At 36.4% G+C, this 18,664-nt stretch overlaps 3 protein-coding genes across 3 annotated transcripts; all 3 read right to left on the reverse strand.

Moving 5' to 3' along the window:
* Window positions 1-2,140: 2,140 nt before the first annotated feature.
* On the reverse strand, window positions 2,141-8,583 carry ATSMC2 (Structural maintenance of chromosomes (SMC) family protein). The gene is made up of 20 exons (XM_089602701.1): window positions 8,079-8,583; window positions 7,191-7,871; window positions 6,935-7,078; window positions 6,549-6,839; window positions 6,270-6,455; window positions 6,012-6,176; window positions 5,850-5,909; window positions 5,664-5,726; window positions 5,482-5,573; window positions 5,218-5,314; window positions 4,895-5,011; window positions 4,586-4,804; window positions 4,094-4,234; window positions 3,844-4,011; window positions 3,582-3,766; window positions 3,402-3,495; window positions 3,226-3,314; window positions 2,917-3,142; window positions 2,699-2,773; window positions 2,141-2,487 (listed from the first exon to the last, which is right to left on the reverse strand). Exons 1-20 carry the CDS (start codon window positions 8,394-8,396, stop codon window positions 2,368-2,370), a joined length of 3,531 nt encoding a protein of 1,176 aa, XP_089458827.1. The 5' UTR covers window positions 8,397-8,583; the 3' UTR covers window positions 2,141-2,367.
* Window positions 8,584-10,342: 1,759 nt separating this feature from the next.
* On the reverse strand, window positions 10,343-14,918 carry NOA1 (P-loop containing nucleoside triphosphate hydrolases superfamily protein). The gene is made up of 13 exons (XM_089604251.1): window positions 14,479-14,918; window positions 13,733-13,918; window positions 13,541-13,627; window positions 13,349-13,428; window positions 13,149-13,230; window positions 12,551-12,571; window positions 12,375-12,420; window positions 11,840-11,958; window positions 11,576-11,689; window positions 11,401-11,490; window positions 11,220-11,309; window positions 11,000-11,109; window positions 10,343-10,682 (listed from the first exon to the last, which is right to left on the reverse strand). Exons 1-13 carry the CDS (start codon window positions 14,881-14,883, stop codon window positions 10,433-10,435), a joined length of 1,680 nt encoding a protein of 559 aa, XP_089460377.1. The 5' UTR covers window positions 14,884-14,918; the 3' UTR covers window positions 10,343-10,432.
* Window positions 14,919-16,114: 1,196 nt separating this feature from the next.
* Window positions 16,115-17,973, reverse strand: TIP5;1 (tonoplast intrinsic protein 5;1). The gene is made up of 3 exons (XM_089603823.1): window positions 17,753-17,973; window positions 17,425-17,675; window positions 16,115-16,647 (listed from the first exon to the last, which is right to left on the reverse strand). Exons 1-3 carry the CDS (start codon window positions 17,880-17,882, stop codon window positions 16,276-16,278), a joined length of 753 nt encoding a protein of 250 aa, XP_089459949.1. The 5' UTR covers window positions 17,883-17,973; the 3' UTR covers window positions 16,115-16,275.
* Between the last annotated feature and the right edge of the window lie 691 nt (window positions 17,974-18,664).

Here is an 18,664-nt window from a genome sequence, read left to right on the forward strand (position 1 = left end):
GATATTCTCACCAAGTCATTGTCTCGACAACCCTTCCATGATAATTGTTCCAAGCTCGCCTTAATTGACATCTATCACCGAGCTTGAGGGGGAGTATAGAATTATCCGGGTTTAGTATTTAGCTATTAGCTAGCTTGGTAGTTACGTTACCTAGTCTCTAGGCGTGTTTAGCTCCGATAGCTTAGCTGTCAAGCTATCGGAATAATAGGCTTCTGTTATGGTGTTTAGTTTTCTTTATTTGTTGATTATCTTCTTGTATAAAGTCTCATTCGAGTATCTGAATAAAGTATCGAGTATTCTCTCAAACACAATCCTAATTCTTCAGTAAGTTTTTTTTTTCTTTTGCGCAGGATTTTCAAATTTGGAAAGTCAACCAGACAGTTAAACATTGACATGCAAAAATCAAGTTTTTTTATTTAGCTAGATATCTATAGTACCCATACAAATAACATGAGCACTGTACCAAGAATCAAAATGTCATGGAACTTAAGAATGATATATATACAACTGCAAGCAATTCTTTCTTCCAACCACATCTTAAATAAGTGTCAAAAGTCGTCTTAAACATTTTGTTTTTGGGCTTTCAATGAATCATTGAAACGTTGCAGCATAAATTAAATTTCTTAGTGACACACAAAAATTCAATAATCATACAGATTAACATGTGTATTGTGCCACCTTACAGCGAAACAACGATGAACTGTGATGATTGTATTTATTATGAGCAAATCAAGGATCATAAATTTCTGCGATTACAGCACCATGGATTATCTGTTGGAGTAGGCGAAGGCTCAGGCCTACCTGCAACGCAATTAATATACAAATTTAAAGTTAAAAAAAATTAGCATACAGAACTCGTGTTAAATTAAATAAATTTTGGCAAGATTCTGGAGAATATATTTGTGGGTGTCATTACTCATTACATATAATTTACAATAATAGCTTAGCCAACCTGGTTTCTGTGAAGCCATTGGTGTGGCTAAGAGAAGCATAATGATCAAGAAAATCTGCCAAGCAAATGAGAGCTTACTCTTAGAAGCCAATTTCATTTTTTATTTTAATATGAAATTATGAATTATTTGGTACATGATACACTGCAAGTATTTATAGCACCTTCCATTTTCGCCTCATCTTTTACAAAGACTCAAAATCATTTTGCGCGTTTGCTTGAAAAGTCTTTTGCCTAGGAAAAATAAGAACTTAATTTTTTCTTTAATTTTGCTTTTAGATTTTAGACGCCGCAATAAATGTCCCCAAGAATTCCAGTTCCTTTTTTTTTTTTTTTTCTTAACGTACTCCATAAGCTTATGAATTTTCCAATAACTTCCAACACAACCCGTAGACAATTTACAACCGCTTGTATACTTTGACTAGCTAAAGTCACAATATCAACCACTAGTGTGTGTTCATATATTAAGGTTTTAAATTTTAGGAAACTGCGTGGAAATTGCATTGTTATTACGGTACCATACCATTGCTCCCGGATCTTCAAAGGTAAGAATTTGATGTATTTTGATTTATGAAGAACTTATCAAACTGTAATTTCTATTTTAAGAATGATTGATTGAAATTGAGATGTACATCAATTTTGCAAGTTTGGTAGTCAATAATAATAATATATACGAAACTCTGTCGAAAGTTTGATAGAAATATATTCAATTTCAAAATCTCTCTCGTCGACATTTTCGCTAATAAATTTCCATTTATTTGCGTGCTTAAAAAACCTTGGTTTAAACTTTAAACGTCATATTTGCATCTTTAAACTTTAAAGTTTGAATTTTGGTATGGAACATATTTTTTTTATTATATGCTGCATCGTAATTTACATCCGTAGCCACAATTTCCACGGAAAAACTCAAGTTTCATCGTTTTTTTTTTTTTTGTCCACAATGTTTCCATCATAAATTTCATTGGCCGTCGCAATTTTTTATTTTCCAAGATTATCAGCAAGCGACATTTCAAATCTTTGTATATATTTATGTTGTGGACGTTGATCTAATTCTTATGAACTACAAATCCTCTAACCAAACAAATGGGTGCAAAGACAGCCAACCGATACGTGCATATTACTTCTATGTATTATAGATTGAGAACTATAATTAAAATGAGAATTGTATTAAGAGTCAAAATGCCAGGGAACTGGAGAATCATACATATATAATTACAGGCAAGTCATCCAATTCCAACAACATTGTACATAAATATCAAAAGTTGTCGTCAACATTTTGTTTACGGGCTTTCAATGAATCATTGAAACGTTGCATCATAAATTTCTTACAAACATAAAAAATAAAAAGTAAAAATAAAAAAACCCCACTAATCATACAGACTAATATATGTATTGCCCCACCGTTAAAAGAGCAACAATCACTTGCTCTGCTTCGATGTGACGGTCCTTTGAACAGTCGAGACACCGTCCACAAATTTTGTCCGGAACAAAACATTCGCGTTGTTGAACATTCCTTCTTTCAGTGAAACAACGATGAACTGCAATTTGTTTGTTGAAGACGAAAAAAATAAGATTGTCAAGGCAAAACTTACAATCCCACATGTAATAGTACAAGGTGTCTGCATTGTTATTTAACCAATGCATTTCACCAAAAGCTTTATATTAAGGCTTTATATTTGGACGTTGGTGAGAATAGCAGAGTCAAATGAATATATCCCATGCCGTAATTTAACGAGATAAATATCAAACCTGCGAGTGTGGGAAATGGGTTTTAATCATTCTTCCAATGTTCTGCGTGTGACTTAGATCAAGAGCTGCATCAACCTGACCACAAAAAAAGAATAGCATTTTCCTCTTAACCCCAAATGCATTGTAACAACAGCAATTAAACTTCCGATTAACTTGTTTCCATACAAACAAAAAATCCAAGGTACAAGCGTAATAGTAATGATGAAGCTAAAGCATACCTCATCGAGGATATAAAGTGGAGCTGGTTTAAAGAGAAGCAAAGCCAAGATCAGGGAAAGCGCAAGCAGAGACCTTTGCCCACCACTCAGCTCAGACAATGACTGTTTCCACACGCCACCGAACGCCACGCGGACCTCGAGCCCGTCTAGAAAGGTACCTCCTTCGGGAGGTTCCAACTTTGCCGTGGTACCGGGTAAAAGGGTTGAAAAGATTGATCCAAAGTCACTGAAATTTTTTCAACGGTTTCAGGAGTGAAAGAAGATAGAGAGGTAAAAAAAAAAAAAAAAAAACTCGGAAACAAGACTTACACGTTGACTTTGACCCACGTGACTTTCAATGTTTCCTTCTTTTTCTCATCTAGCTCTTCAATCACCTTCTTTATTTTAGATTTGTCATTCTATGTAAGAAAGAAAGATAAGAACGGAATAGATTAGATGAGAAAAATTAATGGGGAATTATACTTTCGGACAAACGTACCACTAACCTCGATTATACTTTTCTTAGACATCAAGTCATTGTATTCATCTTCTGCCTTTTCAAACATTGCCATCACTTTTTTGTTGATTCTTTTCTCGAGGCTGCATATGAACCGGAACGTGAAATATAAGAAGCATATCAAAGTGAGGAAAGATGAGTAAACAGAAGAAAGTTTCCAGTTTCGAACCCTGATTGTTCAGCCTGCAACTTATCAAGTTCTTCCCTCGCCTTTTTAGGGTTACGAGATGCAAAATCATAATCAGTCCCGCTTCTTCCAAACAACTGTTTCTCTGAAGCAATCCAAGCATGCTTCTCGATCAATTTTTCCACCTTTGTGGAGCAATCTTTTTGTTCCATCTCCATTCGCTTTACCTAAATAGATATTTTGAAAACAGGTTTATTAATATGCTTAGAGAATGTTCTTGGAGAAAGCAACAAGGAAAACTGACCTCATTTTCCATTCTCTTCCTTTCCAGGCTCATCTCAGTTATCTTGGTCTGAAGTTTCTGCTGCTCCTTAAGAATGCCATTAATTTGAGAATCACATTCCTTTATCTTCATACGAATTGAATCGAGTTCTGATTGTGCATCGTCGTGAATATTTTTTGTGGAAGCAACCTGTAAAACAAAAATGTTGATAAGATGAATGGTATGGAACCACACAAAAGAACATGAAAGCAACTAAATATTTAGTTGTTACCTTAGCTCTCTGTTCTTCTACTTCTGAAGCGAGATTGCTAATTTGCCCTCTCGTCAAAGATAATTGAGCCTCCAAACTTGTGCACTCCTCAACTACAGCTTCCATTTCCATAACAAGCCGTTCCTTTTCATTTTCGTGTCCCTAAATAAGGATATTAACGTTATGTATCAACATTCACCAATGGGTTATATTATAATTAAAAGCAATAATTGTAACTGATGTGACCACAAAATAATTTGTTATCCCATACTTAGCTGCAAGTACTTTGTGTTGACTACTTTTGAAAAGAGGACACATTAACTACTCAAGAGTTTAATCTTTTAGTATTTCTTCACATCATTATTACTTCTAATATTTTAATTATATATTGTTATATCATATGACTGACCTGCAAGTTCAAATATCACTGCATAACTTTTAGTGAACCATCGGGCCCCGACAGAGAAATCTTACGCTACCTATGTAACATATCTCAAGGAAATTAAAATCTACCTTAAGTTCTTTCATGGAGGACTGCATTTGAGTTTTAGTCGTCTTTATCTTCTTCTCCAACTCCTTAAGCCTTCCTTCACGGTTGTTATCATGTTCTTTAATTGACTTCTCAAGTGCTGAAACTTTTTTCACGCAATCTTTATATAATCGATCTTTTTCTTTTACAGAAGATTTCGCTTCTTCAAGCTCCTTCTCCAGCATCTTAACTACCTCACCGAGCTAGGTAACATGCCCCGATAAGAAAAGAAACGTGTCAGAACTTGAACGGAGGTGATGTCCAGATAGCATAAAATATGGAGAAGCAAATACCTTGTGGTGCTCATTTTGCTCTGCCCGCCCTTGGAATAATGAAAGGTCGTACGATTTAAGTTCTAATTGCGACTTTAGTTCCATGAACTTTTTCTGAAGTGGTTGAAGTTCAGCAATCTGCAAATTTTATAACCGCAAAAACAAATTACAAATGAAGCATACGCTAAAGATAACAAAGAGTTCCAAAGGTTCATCTATATAGCCATCCGCAAATATCTTGCCAACAATTATTTCAGAAAACATTAAAGCAAGGACTTACAAATGAAACATTATCCTAACACACCCTTGGATCAAACAACAAAAAAAGAGTCCAAAAGAGCAACCTTCGATTCAATGTCATTCAACCTCTTCTGATGTACGGAGAGTTTCTCCTCGGCAACAACTAGATCATGGAGTTGTCTTAACAGGTCACCGCCACCTCTGAGACCAAAAAAAAAATATCACGTAAAGCAACATCAATACGGCGACATGACAAAAGCAAGCTTCAGATGTCAGAAATTTCAGCTTTATGGCTGGGAAACAGAAGCAGGACATGAGAGGCGTGCATATGTATGCAAAATGAAAGCAAAACATTGACCCTAACTCACTTGCGGCTTCCTCCGGTCAAAAGTCCACTAGGCTGGAAAATGTCACCTTCAAGAGTGACACTTGGTGTTCGGATTTCCCTGCTAAAAGCAACCTAAAACATCAACCATGTCAGGCCAAGCAACTACAATTTCAATCAAAGAGTTCATATACTTCCAAGTGAATGTTCCATAGTTGAATATACCTCCTTGGCAGCATCAACAGTTTTGCAAACAAAAGTTGAGCCGAATACAAATTCCATTGCAGTCTGTATTAAAATTCAAGTTCCAGATTTAATCATTTGTTTGCAGATATATAAATGAGAAAATGATTTGTTTACCTTCAATCAACTGAAGTAATCTAAAGAAAGAAGCTATGTAGTGAAATTTACCTTCAATTCCTTGTCATAACCGATCAAAGAAAGTGCCAGCTCTGCATTTTCTTTTCCAACCTGAAAAGGCAAAAAAAAATTAAGCACAATAAGTTATGACTTGATCAGCGGGAAACAGAAAGAAAGATGGAGAAAGGGAACAGATCTTAACAAGAAACGGACCAATCTAGCTGCAGACTGTCGAACCCTTTCTGGTACAGTGTGTGGTTGAATTTTGTTTAACGGTATGATTGTCACTCTTCTTCGGAGCTCGCCTTTCTGAAGAAGTTCTTTCCCAGTACTCTCTGTGTCCACAACAACATTAAATAGTTTTCCACCTGCCGTTACCTATACATTTTTTATTGACATAGTCAAGGACAGAACCAAAAATCAAGATTTTTTAACGAAACATGTCATATCTAGCAAATCCATTCATCTTACCTCTAAGGCTGTCATTGTGGAGCTATCTTTAACCTTAATCAGCTTCGCAACTACACCTTTTACCTTTGACCTATCAAAATTCTTCACAGGATCACAATATCTGAACTCAACGTTTGCTAACTGAGCTGAAAGTTTTCGTATTTCATCCCTTAACTTTTGCACCAACTCCAACTCAGATGCTCGATCCTAAACCATAAATATTTTCATTTAAAGCGACTAATCAAACTGGTTAATTTTTTCACTTATGGGTCAAATAACATTGTTTGACACATTGCGTACCTTCTGTAAGGCTTCCATTTGGCCCTCTTCGTACGGAAGAGATTCTAGCACCGTTCTAACACCCTCCACGTCTTTTTTTCTTGCACTAAGCTCCTTCTCCACGGAGATAGCTTCTTCACGCTTCGACTTTAGCTGACGTGTCTTCTCTTTCAACTCTTTTTCACAGTGGCTTATTGTCGTTTTAAGCTGCTTCAGCTCTGTTTCAGAACTACCAACAGCAACCTTTGCATCAGCTAGTTGATCTTCAAGGCTTTTCTCCTCATTACCACCACTCTTTCCCGCCAGAACACCCTTCCAATTAACATCATTGAAGAATATTTAGCAAGCGAATGAAACTGAAGGACGATGCCTTCGGCGCTACCAACACAACATTAGACATAAACTACCTGATGTTCTTTTTCATATTCTTCCAAAGCCTGAGAAAGCTCTGCATGCCTCTTCTTCAAATCAGCTGCTCCATCGTCAGCCTTCTTCACCGCAGCAGTCCTCTCTTCTACAGATTTCTTCAGGTCTTCAATATTCTTCGTAATCTGACAAAGGAGTAAATATAAACAATGTAATAATACTAAGCAGGAAAAAAAAAAACATCAAGGATAGCTCCAATTCCCTGCCTGAAGTTATCGACCATGGCGATTTATTTACCTTATCGGCATCTTTCTTTTCAGTCTTGAGATTATCTTCTTTATTGTTCAATGCAGAAACTTCCCTCACCAGATCTTGAGAAAGCGCATCTACTTTGTCCGACAATTTTTTTACCTCCCCGCCCATACTGGCTTCCTTTTCAGCAGTTAACTCTTTCACTTTCGTTTCCATATCTTGAATCTCTGCCTGAGTCTTGGCTGTAATCTCGTGGGTCTGAGCAATCTCCGCCTTAACCTGGTCCACCTCAAGCACTGCGTTGTCCCTGATCTTCTCCGCCTCAACGTACTCATAAGCGATGCAAAACCTCTTGAGCCGGTCCAAGTCAGCATTTCCATTAGCCCACTGCATGTATTGAGTCCTCTCTCTCCTCAGCTTCTCCAGAGCAGGCAGTATCTCCTGGTCGAGGAGCGTATTGATCTCGTCAACCTTACTCTGCTTCTTCTCGAGGGTCTTCAAAGCCGCGTCTTTCTTCGTCTCGTACATCCTCGTCCCCGCGGCCTCTTCGAGCATCGACAAAATCTCCGGCGGTTTCATGTTCAGAACCTTGGTGATACGACCTTGCATGATAAGAAAATGTGGGTTGTTCACATTGAGCTGTACCGAATGAAATAGATTCTGGACCTGACTGGGCTGAGCAAGTTTCCCGTTTATCAGGTACTTGTTCCTTCCACCAACTACAATCTGCAATCCATAAATGTATCAAAAATAAATTCCATACATATTCTAGAAAACATAAACCCAAAATCAAAAGCAGCAAGCTCGCTCCTTTTTTGTTTCCTCAAATTTTCTTACTAAATTTCCAGTTCAAAATTAGAGCAAAATCCCTAACCTAATTCCAACATCGCATAACCTAGAACTCTACTCCCAAAAAATTCACAGTAGTCGAACCTGGCGAGTGACAGTTATCTCGGAATGGTCCTCGTAGCCGAGCGGGCTGCGAGAGCGGTTTCCATTGTCGAAGACGATAGAGACTGTGGCCTTGGTAATCCCGGCCTGGCCTTGCTTGTAGACGAGTTCCTGGAGATTGGATGCCCTAACTTGCTGAAGATTGGTGATTCCGAGGACGAAGCAGATCGAGTCAAGGATGTTCGACTTTCCAGAGCCGTTAAGCCCGGTTATGGCGTTGAAGAATGGGTCGAACCCAGGAACAACGGTCCTCGTCGCGTAAGACTTGAAACCTTCCAAGCATATTTCTTTTAAGTGCATTTCTCTCTCGGTACCTGTAAATTGAAGAAATTCAGAAGAACAGTTGGAAGAGGGACCCAGAAATTCGAGTTGGCCAAGAACGATCGGAACCCTAAATCATCAAATGAGCTGTTTCTGGTTCTTTGCCTTTCTCTTTCTCTCTCTCTCTCTCTCTCTGAGAATTGAAAATTGAAATAGAAGCGCGTTTCAATCATTTTTGAGGACTCCCAAGGCGGGAAATGCTTATCCGTATTCGACGACATTGTGTTTTGCCTTTTGATAGTCGTTCCACATGACAGGACGTCGTTTTCGAAGTTTTGAAAGAAAAAAAAAATGGTATTAATTATCCCTATTGTAGAATAATATATTTGTATGTCCTTTTCATGTATTTTCTCCTAATTTTGTAAATTTATATAATAAAAATATACACTAATTTGAAAACAAACTTAAAATAATACATAGATATATACCGCTCAAAAAATGTAGGCAAGTGTGTTTGAATCCATTTAACAACTAGTTTCAACAACGCTCAGCGCACGAGTCAACAAAATTATTATTGTTTTAAAAAGTGAAAAATAAAAATAAGGAAAACATAGTAAGTTGAAGACTTTTAATTATATTAAATTAAATTTAGCAAAATCGTTGTCAATGATTTTTAAAAAGTAACAAAAGGTAAAAAAAATAAAAAATAAAATCTCTTTTATGATTCTAAGTTTTTCAAAATATTGCATGTGTTTCTTATCTGTCAGATTTCTTAGAAGTATTATAGACAAAAAAAATTAGGTAAATAAAAGTTGAAGTTAAATTTTGATAAAAAAAAATTTTAAAAATATATAGAGAAATAGAAAGTAAGAAAAGTTTCTTATATTTATATTAAATTGCAAAAGTGTATTATATATCAAACAATAATATATAAAATCTACGTGTAATATTAATATCACATAGTTTTTTCAAGAATATATATATAATAGCATATACTCAAAATAATGTATGTTATTGATATAGTATAATATAGTATCAGTAATTATAATTATAATATACATTAAAAAAAATTATACAAAATATATTGATGAGAGAGAAGAAAAAGGCCGAAAAATATAAAAAAAAATAAATAAATTTAAGGCCGCCACGTAGGATGAAACTGGGAGAGGATGTGCTCTTTATTATCTATGTTAAAGATATGTTGCTTCGAGATAAATATTTATGGACAAAATACATTGTTGAACTTGAAACATGTTTTGTAAAACTTTTTTCGTACACAACATATCAAACACAAATCCTCCATAAAAAGTGGTATCACCTATTTTTTTTAATATAATAATGACATTAATTATCTATATTTTTATAATAATTAGTTTTATGCTCTTTTATATTATTTGTTAACAATTTTCTACACTTATATATAAATTTACACTAATATGGGCGGATTTAGAAACAAATTTATAATATATCATAAATGTTAAGAACCGTGTCAAAATCCTCTATTTATTTATCGGTTATTTAGATGAATAGGTGATGCCACCAAGTTAAAATACCTTAAAAAGCCAAGTTCAATTCTTTATGTGCACTTTTAAAATGATTGTTTAGATAAATAGGTGATGCCACCAAAAATTTATCTCACTGAAGCAGAATGAAAATTATAACGACACCCGTCTCCAACACGAAAATTGTAATGAAAATTTCAACTCACTGGGGTAGAATGAAAATTACTATTATTCCAGTTTAAACTTTAATATAATTGGATAGAATTATCACACATGCATTATTGATAGCCTCGTCTCGTAAAATTAAATTATATATAAAAACTTGAACTTTAGTTTCCTTAAGACGAGCAATCAAATTACTGAGAACTAATGGCATGTAATCGACTGGCTAGTTATTTATGTTCCTTTTTTGACGTCAGTCCACTGCATTACTCCTACTTTAAGCATCTAATCAATCACGTTGACTACAAAATTAGGACCTAGTTGGCCAAATCAACTCAGAATTGAGATTTCAAATTGAGAATCACATACAATTTGGGCATTATACATATATAAAACATGAATAAAAAATGGTCAAAAATTCCACTTGGGTCTGGATTCAGCTTCAACCTCAGTCAGCTCTCGATATTGGTATGTTTCAGCCCCCAACTTGCCAACCGGCAGCGGAGGCCTCACGAAAATCTCAACCGGCTTTGGAACGTGCACTACTAAATGCAGTTCTCCGGAAATCTTTTCCGGAGTAGAATCCGAATTGCTTGACATTTTGTTTTTCGGTTCCACAGAAATCCATCCCAAACCAGATATAGCCACATCACAAGCAGGCCTTCACCAAACAAATAAAGCTTAGTTTAGTTTATAAGGATTTTAACGAAAATAGTCATTGTAAAGCGAGTGATATTTGGTCCGTAAACGAGTTTTTTTAAAACCAGAAGTCTTCAAACCATTCATTTATTTACATTTAAGTCCTGTTTATAATACAACACCTAAACAACTTAAAACAATTATAACAAACCAATAGTTTGGGGGCGAGTTATATGTGAAGTCGCGTAATAGTTAAGAGACTACTTTATTTTGACCATTCAAGGCACTCACTATTTACTGAACATATAGATAGAAACCATAAGGATTATTCAGTCTGACCTTTCTGCATCGTCGAATGCTATTTTTAATGGGCGTACTATTTCAAGCCCTCGCCACTCATCTGCTCGTTCTTTCCCAGTTGGAGGTGTCAGCAGAACTCCGACTTCTCTCTGCAACGTGGTTAATAAAACCGATTTAATTATTAATCGGGAAAATTGTATCAAACAAAGAAGAGCTCAAAAGTTAATCAATAGTGTTTAAATACCCAACAAAAGACAACCTGATAAAATTCATCTGCCTCTCCAGTGGGTACCATATGAATCGGAAGAATCTTGGGTCCATAAAACGTTAAGCGTGTTTCGGGGAGAACCTGAAGAATATCAACATTGACAATATGGTCATTCTAAAATGATAACGAGAAACAAAAGTAGACGAAACTACAATTTCGATGGAATTAAAACCTTCACAATATCGATTCTGACTAGACCTCCCCAAAATATGGTACAACCATTCAAGCCATTTGATGAATCACTGCCATCCGCCTTAGAACTCTGGAAAATAACATACTAAAGCTAAAGCTACGAGGAGTAATATACTCGATAGAAATAAAAACCAAAAAGGTAGAATTAAACTAACAGAAAAAGGTTGGCCTCTAATCCGACTCCGGGGAGCAAGGGCGGGGAGGTCATCTGAGTGGACCACCGCTGCTTGTCGATGATGGAGATGAACTCCAGGTGTGTCGTATAGTTTCTGTATCAGAATAGGTTCCACATAAACATTAACAAGCCTAATTATGCCTAATACGTATGAAATTACCAAAACTGTTCCGTGCTCGAATACTAAGCTAGCGAAGAGGAGAGAAAGTTCTTGTATGAAAAAGGAACCAATGAAATAGCATACCCCACCACTCAGGAAAGCATTGATCTGAATTGGGCCTAATGTAGTACCAGGGACCGCAGATTGTATTGGTTTATACTTTTGTGCTGCCGCGGCAACTGGGTCCCACTCAGCCATTAGTTCTGAGGCAAAATATTAGTATAGTCAAACAAAGTGGTCATAGATGAAAGGCAAACTCTATTTTCTAAAAGCACCGAGGAGAATTATCATCGTATACAAGAGAAGTAGACAGAAGAAAAACTTTTTTTTTTTGGGAACCTCTCTAAGTTTTTGTTACGGAACTTGACCCGCCAGATCAAAGTTGGGCAAAGATCTATTCGAGTGGAAATGCTTGAAATGAGATTTTGATTTCAGCCCTCTACATAATGAATGTATTTTTCCGATCTCATAAATAATCGTATGAAATTGACCTCAACAAAAAAAATAAGAAACTAGAGATCTAGTTGATTAAGAATTCTATGGAGATCTTATCAAAACCTTTATCAATGTTTTATTTTAATGTCAACCGATGGCTATCCACCATGGAACAGGGACTTACTCAACAAAGCATTGATGAATGCTGATTTACCAACATTAGCTGATCCCTGTGTACAGGATAGAATATATTTAGATAGGATCCATTAATTAATCGATTCGAAGCACAAGCATATGAAGTAAATATTGTGCACACAATACTATAAATAAGGGAAAACAAAATAGATAGAAGGAACTAACCAGAATGTAGACATCTCGTCCCTGCTCCAGATTTGAAATAAGATCACAAATTAGGAAACTATCTAGAAAAAGTACACGAAATATTTTTTCAAATAATTAGCAAATTAGCCAACTAAAACTAGAGGAATTTCTAATTAGCCATGGTTTTGTAAATTTTAGGTAAATAGCCAACGTTTTGTAAGTTTTAGGTAAATTTTAGGTAAATAGTCAACATTTTGATAGGATATTTCAGTCAATTTTCGCGTGTAAATATTTGGTCATGGCTATTTACCAAAAAATTTCTAAAGGTTAGCTAAATGGCAAACCAAAACTGTAAATAAGGCTATATATCTAATGGACCCATATTTTTTCCCAGCTAATCATTATAAGGTTTTTTCCCTCATGTATTTTAAAAAGGCTTTCAATGAACTTGATTGTCCCATAACTCAGTACCCTCATGACTGAAACATTATGCTTAAAATTTACTGCACAATTTCTTAATTTGCTTCATGAATTCTTGCTTAAAAACCAAATTATACATTAGTCCAAAATTTTCCTTTCTATCGACTTAAGTAGGTAGGCAAGACACATGAATGCATATAGAGGACACAGAACGGACCTTTTTCTCCTTTTGAATCTCTGCCACGACCCCAGTTATCCCAACCATAGATTTTGAACTTGTAAGATGAACACTTATAACACTGCAAGATTCAGATTATACTTATCATGCAATCGATGCCTGGCATACCAACCAATAGAGTTTATCCACAGTACATCAGACCAATCAACTGTACCCAAAAGCCAAATCAGTCTACTTACTTGAGCTTCTTCTTTGTAGTGGCCTCAACAACCCAATCACCAACACAGTTTAAATCTGTCCCTTTCGGAAGCAGATCAACCTGATGTGAAAAGTAGAATGTATATAAATGTATATTGTGTCATAGAGCTCTAAAAAGTGGAAAGGCAAATGTATCAGAAATTCAAATAGTTATCCTAACATCAATTCATTACCTTTGTGATAACTAATATTATAGGATTTGCCCCAGCCAGATCCCGAACTCTAACCAAAAAGCTACCATTGAAATCCACAATGTCCACCTACATAGAGTTACCCAGTAAAGATATGCAACATAACAATAATTGTGTCCTCAACGACAAAATCAAAACTTTGACTATTCCTGAAGAAAAAATTTCACGGCTTACCAACTTAACAATCAACGCTTTCTCGTAGCGCAAGTGAGAAAGCTTCTCTCGAAGCTCATCGGCTTGGACAAACTGTTTCCCGCCAGAATAGCCTCCATTTCCACCAACAGCCGTAATCATGTGGCCATGAGACAAAAGCTTGCACCGCCCGCAGATAACAGTTTTGAGCTGACGGTGCTTCTTCTTCTGCACAACGAGCAATAAGTACACGAAATGTAAGCTTAAAAGCAACGGTACATAATTTAATACACTTAAAATCTTCTTTTAATATTGAGCAAGAGTGGTCTATATTATTTATTGCTCTTGATGTTTTTCCTGTCTAATTTCTCTTCAAAACATCACATAATTGCTCAAACCAGACAACAGAATAACTAAACCACAGCTCTTTTCTTGGGTAAGAGATTTCTGTTGGAACAAGATTGCTGCCGATATTTAGCTAAGCAAAATTGCATATAATTTTTTTTCTTACAGAGATATATATACCAACAGTCCATGATTAATTAACTAAAAAAAAAGTCTTTTTACAATTATTTCGTATGCTAATATACTGATCAAAACCGAACGTTTTTTCCAATCATAATCCATCCTAAGAATTCAATATTTTCCGGTAAATACTTAAGTTACTGTATGTGACATTATCACAAACAGCTTGTGCACACACATTTTATATATCAAGCGTATTTATACATAGCTGATTTCAGAACCAAAACCACAATACAAACAAAAGGCAAAGACCTAGACTGTACCAATTCGTACGTCTCGTGGTCAACGAATCCCGGAGCATCAACCTCCGAGGTCTGAAGCGGAGCTCCGCAGCCATAGCAACTAGCCACAGCGACGGAGAGCTTCACCGGCCTCTCTCTACTGATCTTCTTTTTCTTCTTCTTGCTCTCTTTAAGTTCGAGCTTCGCGGCCACGAAGGCACGGTTTTGTTCGAGGAACCGATCGCCCGGGGTCGGAGCCGCCGCGCCTGTTCCCGCCGGCGGAGGCGGCTCGGAGTCAGACTCCGATACCGGCGACTTTTCCGGTTGAGAAAGCCGAGAGAGCGTGACAGAGCGCTTAGCGGAGAGTTTTGGTTTCGGATTGAAAATGGATGGATTTTTGGGGAACGAGTGAGGGGATAAGAAGGTTGAGAGGGTCTTGAGCGCCATTATTGGGACCGTTTCCGGAACAAAAATAGCGGGTAAGTATATATGGTACATATGTAATATCTTAATATTTTATTTCATTAATACAAATGAATTTATCTTTAGATCTTATTAAAGGTGTGTTTGGAACCTTTGCGTTGATGTAGTAACATAACATAGCGAAGGAAGTATTGAGTTATATATCAGTATTATAGTGTTTCGATGTTGAAAAAAATTACAAATAAAAATTTATTTGAATAATTTATAATAAGGTAAGGTAATTAGATATTTATTATACATATTCTTATTAATTACAAAGACCTTGAGAAGTTCACTAGTAAACATACATTATAAGCTTGATTTTGATAATCGAGTATCAAATTATGACGCGTCAATGTTTTTCTTATCTTAATAGCTTAGTCATATTTACAAATGATCTTAATGGGACGATGATTGAGCTAGACAATGTAGCGAGGGTTGAGTTATGACTAGGCGACCGTTGAGCCACGACCGAGATATGGCCAAGCCACGGTCGAGGAGTGTTGGCACCCTTTGTTAGTTCCAATTAGCACGTAGTTGGCACCATTACCCAATTTCTTGTTCATCTCATATCGTCAAATCTGCTTACAAAAATTACTCATTTGAAGCTCTCAATTATGTGTCACAACTCAACAAAGCAACTGTGTCGTCTTACCAATTTAAAGTTTGAAAATACGCAAGTGTGTCGCACCCCCAATGCCTATAGTCACCGGCTTTACTTGACAAAATTTGTATCCTGGCTCCAGTTAGCTTGTGGATAACTTCGGAGGGAACTAGCTACTAGACAATTCTAATAGTCTTTCACCCTTTCTACATATAAAAAAAGACATTTATATAATACTTTATATAACATAAGCTTAATGCTCATGAAAAGAGAACAAATAGTCGTTTAATGCTCATGAAAAGAGAACAAATAGTCTAACTATAAGAATCCAAATCATCTGTCATATTTTGGTGTCTCTCTTTGTGTCCCTACAATCAAAATAAGTCATATCATTATTTTATTTAATTGTTAGAACTTATTTTAATTAGAGGGACACAAAAAGAGCCACCGAACAAAAAGACGGATGATCTGAATTCTACCTATAGAGCCATATAAGTCTCTCCATCAAAATGTGACTACTTGGCTCTTGAAAGATGAAGCTTGTACAACCCATCTTTGCATCTCACTCCATAAAACGAAAAATGAACAATGTAATTGAACACTCAAAGCCCACTCTGTCATTTCTGTATCTAAGCTTCTAAGTAAAACATACATCCAAAACAAATTCAAATCCATCAACTACAAAAGAGAGCAACTTTAGCCCCTAAACCTATAACATAAAACTAAGGATTACAAACACGTAAACTAACACAAACTCAAACTAATCCAAAGCATTAGACCCCAAGAGTGCCAGCAAGGCCTTCAGGCTGGGCCGGGAAGACAACATTATCGTAGAACAGCCCAGCGATGGCGGCCCCGAGAAGAGGCCCGACCCAATAAGCAGCGTGGTTCTTGAAAGTGCCAGCCACGACGCTGGACCCGAAGGCACAAGCCGGGTTCATGGATCCGCCGGAGAAAGGCCCGATTGCAAGGACGCTGGCACCGGCGGTGAGCCCAATTATGAGAGGCCCAATGGAGCCGAACACACCTCGCCTCGGGTCTCCCGCCGCGTAAACCGAGTACACCAACATGAAGGTCACCACGCCTTCGATCACCGAAGCTCCGAAACCCGTCATTTCCTCTGCCACCACGTTGGTCGGAATGTGCTGCGGACAAATTATTCAACAAATTATTCAACAACATTAGTGATTACCGTCATTTCCTTCACCGGTGCTCACTAAAATTGTCCGTTTTTGGTGTTCACATTAGTGATTACAGATATAATTACAAGTATTTGCGTAGTTATGCTACTAATTATTTCTTGAAATATACTATAGATATAAAAAAAAAATTATTTTACGAGTGGCGTAGCCATAATTTGAACTCCGAGAGAATTAATTGAATGGTGTATAAGAATTTTGGCTAAGATGTGAATAAACATAATAATAAAATTTTAGAAGTTCATGGGGCAAATCCACCAGACTCCTCCAGTGTTTTATAGTAATTATAGTTTTTAGTAGATAAATGACATTATTAGTTATCGTTAAACGCTAAGTTAAAAACATTTATAACAAGATCTGTGATTGTGGCTTGCGAGCATATGCCCTTTCAATGAAATGGTAGCAATATTGTTAAAGTAACTGATAAAATGTGAAGAAAAAAAATACGAAGAGCTTGAAATATAAACGGAAACTTAATAAGAATTTCAAAATGCTATTTCCAAAAAAAAAAAGAGGGGGGGATAAAAACACAATTACGTAATAAGTTCATGGGTTAGCACTGAAAAAAAAAAAAAAAAAAAAAAAAAAAAAAAAACACTTTAATTAATGATGTCTCCATTGGTGTGACATGAAAAGTAGTTGTAACTCGTAACACGAGACACAAAGCTTTATTACGATAAACATAACTCCTATTGTTATCAATGTCATTAATACTACGAATACCTGACCAACGATGGTGACTTTCAGGACAAGGCAAGCGAGTATAGAGGCGAGCATCTGAGAAACCCAGTAGAACAGAGCCGTGATGACGCTGATGTGGCCACAAACCGCCATCCCGAAAGTCACCGCCGGGTTGACGTGGCCGCCGGAGACTCCGCCGGCGATGAACACCGCCGACGAAAGCGCGAAGACATTCGCCATCGCCACCGCCACCAGGCTCGACGGCTCCGAAGCCGCGCTGGGCATCAACTTCCCTGTAATAACCGTTTATCAGTAAATCAACACCAAAACAAAACAAAAATAATATGTTTTCATTGTTGCGAGGGCTCACGGGAAGACATTGTGGAGCCCACCACAGAGAAGACGAAGAAGAAGGTCGAGATGAACTCGGCGATGTAGGCGCGGAGAGCGTTCAGCGTGGTTGATTCTCCGAGCCGAGCGACTATGGATGTTCGAGTCATGTTTGTATATGTGTGTATATATGTGCGATTCAGCGAGTTTTGTTGCAGATCTCAGAAGAAAAGAAACACGAATTGAAATGATGTTACGGCAGTTACTGAATCAGAAGTTGAAGTTGGTGAATCTATATATAAAGAAAAAGAGAGGAGGAAAAAACTGCTTATCCACGTGGCCGAGAGTGATTGGGAGGACATGGTGAGTGGCGACGGTTTACACATTAATTTATTATTTTAGACTTGAAATTTATAAATGAATTATTTGAAAAATTGACGTCCTATAAAATTAAGCGACTGTGTTTTTTTTTTTTTTTTTTTTCAATTTAAGCGACTGGTTTGTGAAGTTGCGTTATGCTAAGCTAACAGAGTGGACTAACTAAACCATAAACAGAACTGTGTGTATATATATATATATATATATATATATATATATATTGATTTTAGATTCGTTATAGTAAGCAAACAATTAGGTTATTTGCAGCTTTGGCAATCAGAGAAAATTATTTAAAAACTAACACGGAGAGTGATTCGTTTTCATGATTTAGTAAAGACGTGGTTGTGTTTGGTAGTTAACTCAAAAAGTTTTTGTTTTCTATTTTCTAATTTTTGTAGTTGTACTGAAAAATTATTTTGCACTTGTTTTCAAAAAGTTGTTTGGTACAGTTTTCATTTTTGTTTTTGAGAAACTGAAAAAAGTGTTTGGTATAGTTTTCATTTTTGTTTTTGAAAGAATGAAAAGAGAAGATGAGGAGAAGGAGAAGAGAAGAGAAGAAAAAATTTTCCAAAAA

The sequence above is a fragment of the Urtica dioica genome, chromosome 12 (assembly GCF_054948205.1).
Source record: "Urtica dioica subsp. dioica isolate 48M chromosome 12, U.dioica_male_clone48M_v1_H2, whole genome shotgun sequence".
NCBI lineage: Eukaryota > Viridiplantae > Streptophyta > Magnoliopsida > Rosales > Urticaceae > Urtica > Urtica dioica.

Coding starts and splice junctions, on each gene's coding strand:
- ATSMC2 (XM_089602701.1), bottom strand. CDS start 8,396: ATGCACTTAAAAGAAATATGCTTGGAAGGTTTCAAGTCTTACGCGACG. Junction 7,079..7,190: donor AAAAGAAAGATGCCGATAAG/GTAAATAAATCG, acceptor CTCCTTTGTCAG/ATTACGAAGAATATTGAAGA. Junction 3,767..3,843: donor GGAAGAGAATGGAAAATGAG/GTCAGTTTTCCT, acceptor ATATCTATTTAG/GTAAAGCGAATGGAGATGGA.
- NOA1 (XM_089604251.1), bottom strand. CDS start 14,883: ATGGCGCTCAAGACCCTCTCAACCTTCTTATCCCCTCACTCGTTCCCC. Junction 12,421..12,550: donor GACGAGATGTCTACATTCTG/GTTAGTTCCTTC, acceptor TCCTGTACACAG/GGATCAGCTAATGTTGGTAA. Junction 11,310..11,400: donor TCAGAATCGATATTGTGAAG/GTTTTAATTCCA, acceptor GATATTCTTCAG/GTTCTCCCCGAAACACGCTT.